Source organism: Elephas maximus, chromosome 3, assembly GCF_024166365.1.
Source record: "Elephas maximus indicus isolate mEleMax1 chromosome 3, mEleMax1 primary haplotype, whole genome shotgun sequence".
NCBI lineage: Eukaryota > Metazoa > Chordata > Mammalia > Proboscidea > Elephantidae > Elephas > Elephas maximus.
Genome location: NC_064821.1, coordinates 33,825,541 through 33,830,619, shown reverse-complemented (window position 1 = coordinate 33,830,619; position 5,079 = coordinate 33,825,541). Strand labels below are relative to the sequence as shown.

Genomic DNA, 5,079 nt, shown 5'->3' with positions numbered 1-5,079 from the left:
AGCAAGTGTGGATTGTTGTAATCTTAATCAAGTGGTGACTTCAAATGCTTCTGCTAAATCTGGATGTGATCTTTCTGGCAGCAGCTTCAAAGTCTTTGATATGACAAATGATTTTGCTCCAAAAGTAGATAATAGGAGAGCCATTTGCTTTCATCTGGCAGGGCCAGCTGTATTTTTTCATTCCTCCAGCTCTTCCTACAGTGCTATCAATTCCCAATATTTTGTATTAAATATTTTACTGCTGAAAATTCATGCAGGAGATTGTTTTCTACATTGAACCCAGGGTATAAAACCAGAGAGGTCAAAAATTGTAAAAAGAAACACAGAAGTGGGCATTGCTTATAATGTATCAAAATTAAAGAGACTGAACTCAAGAAATAAGGTAAACTGCAGATTATCTTTCTATGAACAAACAAAATACCATAATTTATGTCTTTATGCTTTTGAGTTCAGTTATTTATAAGTAATTCTCTAATCTTGATACAAATGATCCTATCACGTACAGAATGTTTCTCAGCTGAAAAGATTTCTTAGGGCCTGCTTTATGTCCTTGTTTCTAAGACTGTAGATAAAGGGGTTCAGCATGGGTGTGACCACAGTGTACATCACTGAGGCTATTGCACTTTCCCTGGAGCTTTGGGTAATACCAGAACTAAGATACACCACAACACTTGTACCATAAAATAAAGACACTACTGAAAGGTGAGACCCACAAGTGGAAAATGCTTTATACTTGCCCCCAGCTGATGAAATTCTCAAAACGGAGACTACAATCTTTGAATAAGATAAAAAGATACCAGTGGGTGGAATAACAACCAGGATCGCAGTTGTAAAATACATCACTAAGTCATTGAGGAAGGTGTCAGAACAAGCAAGTTGGACTACCTGATTGAGTTCACAGAAAAAGTGGGGGATTTCCAACCCTGCACAAAATGACAGATGCAAAATCATTAAACCATGTAATAGAGAGTCCAGAACACTCAATACCCAAGATAGCAAAAGCAGAAGGCCACAGAACTTGGGATTCATGATGACAGTGTAGTGGAGGGGGTGACAGATAGCCACGAACCGGTCATAGGCCATCACTGTCAAAAGAAAGTTGTCTAATACTCCAAAGAGCATGAAAAAGTACATCTGGCTGAGGCAGCCTTCATAGGTTATAACTTTACTCTGCATCTGGATGTTCAACAGCATCTTTGGGACAGTGGTGGAGGTGAAACAGATATCTGCAAAAGAGAGGTTAAAGAGGAAGAAGTACATGGGTGTGTGGAGGTGAGAGTCGGTGATAATGGCCAGGATGATGAGCAGGTTCCCAATGAAGATGATCAAATACATGGACAGGAACAGCCCAAAGAGGAAGGGCTGCATTTCAGTCTCTTCTGAGAGTCCCAGTAGGAAGAATTCCGAAACACGTGTATAGTTTCTTGATTCCATGTAGCTGAAAAAAACTGCAGGAAAAAAAAACAAGGGCAAGACATATTTACAAAAGCATTGTCAACAATGTAAGAAAAATGTGATTTTTCATATTTTAAATGTTTCCTTAATTCTTATATATTATCTATGGGGCTCTGGTGGCACAGTGGTTGAGAGCTCAGCTGCTAACCAAAAGGTCAGCAGTTAAAGTCCACCAGCTGCTCCTTGGAAACCCTATACGGCAGTTTTACTCTGTTCTTGAGGGTCACTACAGATCTAGTGCCCTATAGCTAAATATTTCAGGGAATCCCAAAGGCTCCATCTTCTTCTTGATCTTGAAACTGACTAGCTGATCTTGCGTCTAATCCCAAATTTTTCCCTAATGTTTTCCTCTACAAATTCCCTGAGAATTTCTTTTGTTCATTCAATAATTATTTTTGACCAATTATTTTTGTGCCAAGGTTTTTTGAAGTCACTGGGAAACAGTCATGAAATTAATTTTAAAATTATTTATCCTTAAGTTTTATTCTATGGTATATGTGTTTTTGGAGCCCTGGTGGCTCAGTGGTTAAGAGCTCAGCTGCTAACCAAAAGATCAGCAGTACAAATCCACCAGCCACTTCTGGGAAACCCTATGGGGTAGTTCTACTGTGTCCTCTATGAGTTGGACTTGACTCAACTGCAACGGTTTTGGTTTCAGGTTTATATGCGTGTTTAGGGGCAATAGAATATCAATAAATCAATAAGTGATTTTCAAGTTAAGTAAAATAATGCAGGATATGGACATTATACAGTGAAGAGGAAATCCTTCTTTTGTATAGTTACCTCAGGTAAGTGGCTATTAGGAAGAAAATACGAAGACAGTGAGGATGTAAGCCAAGAAGATATCAATGAGAAGAGCATTCAGGACAGAGAAATAGCCAGTGCAATGTTCCCAAGACAAGACCATGCCTGACATCATGATGGAACAGCAAGGAGGATGGTGTCACTGGCTAGGGTAACACAATGGGGGTAGATTTTGGAGGTAAGATCAGAGAGGTAACAGGAGGCCACAACATCCTGCTGCTGTGGAAAGCCCTAAGACTTGAGAGCCCACAGTTCGGTAGCTGTTATTTATATTTGTATATTATTGCATATTTTATAGATAATGTATATAAGTTAAACATAATTTATCCCTTCATAAGCTATACTTTCTCCTCTTCAAATTCCAAGTCCTTTAAATCCTGTATTTTGGATTGCAGAAGACAGCTTCAGCTTGGGATATCAGATTAACCACTGTCTTCTTCACTGATAAGTTTCCCTATCCCTTCCCCCTCCACACACAAAGAGAGAGGAAGAGACAGAGACAGAGAGAACCATGATTGCAGTATTGCATACTTCAGAATCAGATTGGGCCAGCAGAAGACACCCTACAAGATAAACCAATAAACTCTGTTCTTCTCTGAGGATTTAGATATGAAATTCAGAGATTGTGGGTAGTTTGTCATGGCTGCAGTAATCTCAAGGACCTGACAGCTCTGGGGCAGGGATTGATTTGGTGATCGTCTCCCATGAGCATGGACAGGGAGAAAAAGCCATATACACAGAGGGAGAGAAGAATGAAATAGACATAAAGGGAGAAAAATAGATAAAAGCCTGCATAGAATTTAGAAAAGGTGTAATGGAGAATCAATTTCCTTGGGTGCTGGCAACATTATAGTCTCTAGTTAAGTCTCCATGTTGCCCAGAAAATTTAATCATGGAATTACCTAACTAAATATTTTCAACTTTTATGACATAAAAGGATATACAGCCTAATTCCATGAAGATAACTTAAAATATACATCAATAAAAGTGAAAATAGCTATAGAAAAATTGACAAAGAATTAAAACAAAAGATTTCCAATTCCTTTTTTCAAAATCCCAAGAGTTTGGGAAACGTTTTGGTAGACATAACAGCTATTTTTAAAAATATTAGTGAAGTGCATGTGAACTCTACAAAATATTTAAGAAAGAAATAGTACTAATTCTGTACAATCTCTTCCAGAATATTGAAACATAGGAAATACTTCCTAATTCACTCTATGAGACCAGCATTACACTATTAGCAAACCTAGATAAAAACATCACACGAAAGGAAAATTACAGACCAATGAACAAAGATACTCATGAACAAAGACACAAAAATCCTAAACAAAATCCTAACAAACCACATCCGATGTGTATGAAAAGATTATACACTATGGCTAAGTGGGATTAATTCTATGTATGCATGTTGGTGTAATAGTCAAAAATCAATCAGTGTAACCCACCACACCAGCAGGAAAAGAAGAAAATTCATAGTATCTTATCAACTGATACAGAAAAAGCACATGACAAAATATAATACCCATTCATGATTTAAAAAAAAAAAAACTCTCAGCAAACTAGGAATAGAAGAGAACTTCCTCAACTTGACAAAGAACATCTGTTAAAAAAAAAAGTGCAGCTGATATCATATCATATTTAATGGTGAGAAACCTGATGTTTTCTCCAAGATCAGGAGCAAGATAGGGATGTCCTCTCTCATCACTCTTATTCAACATCATACGAGAAGTCCTAGCTAGTTCAATAAAACATAAAAAGAAAATAAGAAGTGTACATTAAGAAATAAAACTGTCTTTGTTCACAGGTGACATGATTGTCTACTTATAAAATCTAATAAATTCAACAAAAAGCTTCTGGAATTAACAAAAAAGTATAGTAAGCTCTCAGGATACAAGAGAAATATGTAAATGTGATTGCTTTACTATATATAAACAATTGGAATTTGAATTTTTTAAAATGCTGTTTATGCTGTTTATAATAAAGTACCCCCTAAATAAAATACTTAGGTATAAGTCTAAAATATGTGGAAAGAACAAAACTCTGCTGAAAGAAATCAAGAAGAGCTAAATAAATGCAGAGATAGTCCATGTTTGTGGGTCTGAAGACTAATTGTAGTTAAGAGATCAATTCTTCTCAATTTGATCTATACATTCAATGTAACCCAAATAAAAATCCCAGCAGGCTATTTCATAAATACCCACAAACTCATTATAAAGTTAATATGGAAAGATAAAACCCCTAAAGTAGGTAGCACAATATTAAAGAAGAACAAAGCTGGAAGACTCATACTACCTGATTTCAAAACTCACTGTAAAGCTATAGTAATCAGAACAGTGTAGTACTGGCCAAAGCAGACAAATCAATGGAAGAGAGTAGACAGCCCAGAAATAGATCTACACAAATATAGTCAATTGATCTTTGACAAAGGAGCAAAGGCAATTGGATGGAGAAAGAAGAGTTTTTTCAACAATGCCATACATCCAAACAATTGGGCATTCATAAAAAAAAAATTAATAAACTTAGACACATTTTACATAAGTCACAAAAATTAACTCAAAATGAATCTTAGACCAAAAGGTAAAATTTAAAACTATACAACTCTTAGTAAAACCATAGGAGAAAATTCAGGTGATCTTGAGTTTGGTGATGAGTTTCTAGGTACAACACCAAAGGCACGATACGTGAAGAAAAAAATTGATAAGTGGGCTTTATTAACATTAAAAAAATTCTTCTGCTCTGTGCAAGACACTGTTAAGAGAACCAGAAAGATGAGCCACAGCATGGGAGAAAGTATTTGCAAAACATGTGTCTGATAAAGGA

General features: G+C 36.2%; 1 protein-coding gene across 1 annotated transcript; it reads right to left on the bottom strand.

Moving 5' to 3' along the window:
• Positions 1–513: 513 nt before the first annotated feature.
• On the bottom strand, positions 514–1,434 carry LOC126072278 (olfactory receptor 7A10-like). Its single transcript, XM_049877163.1, has one exon. The coding sequence runs from the start codon at positions 1,432–1,434 to the stop codon at positions 514–516; it is 921 nt and encodes a 306-aa protein (XP_049733120.1).
• Between the last annotated feature and the right edge of the window lie 3,645 nt (positions 1,435–5,079).

Coding starts and splice junctions, on each gene's coding strand:
- LOC126072278 (XM_049877163.1), bottom strand. CDS start 1,434: ATGGAATCAAGAAACTATACACGTGTTTCGGAATTCTTCCTACTGGGA.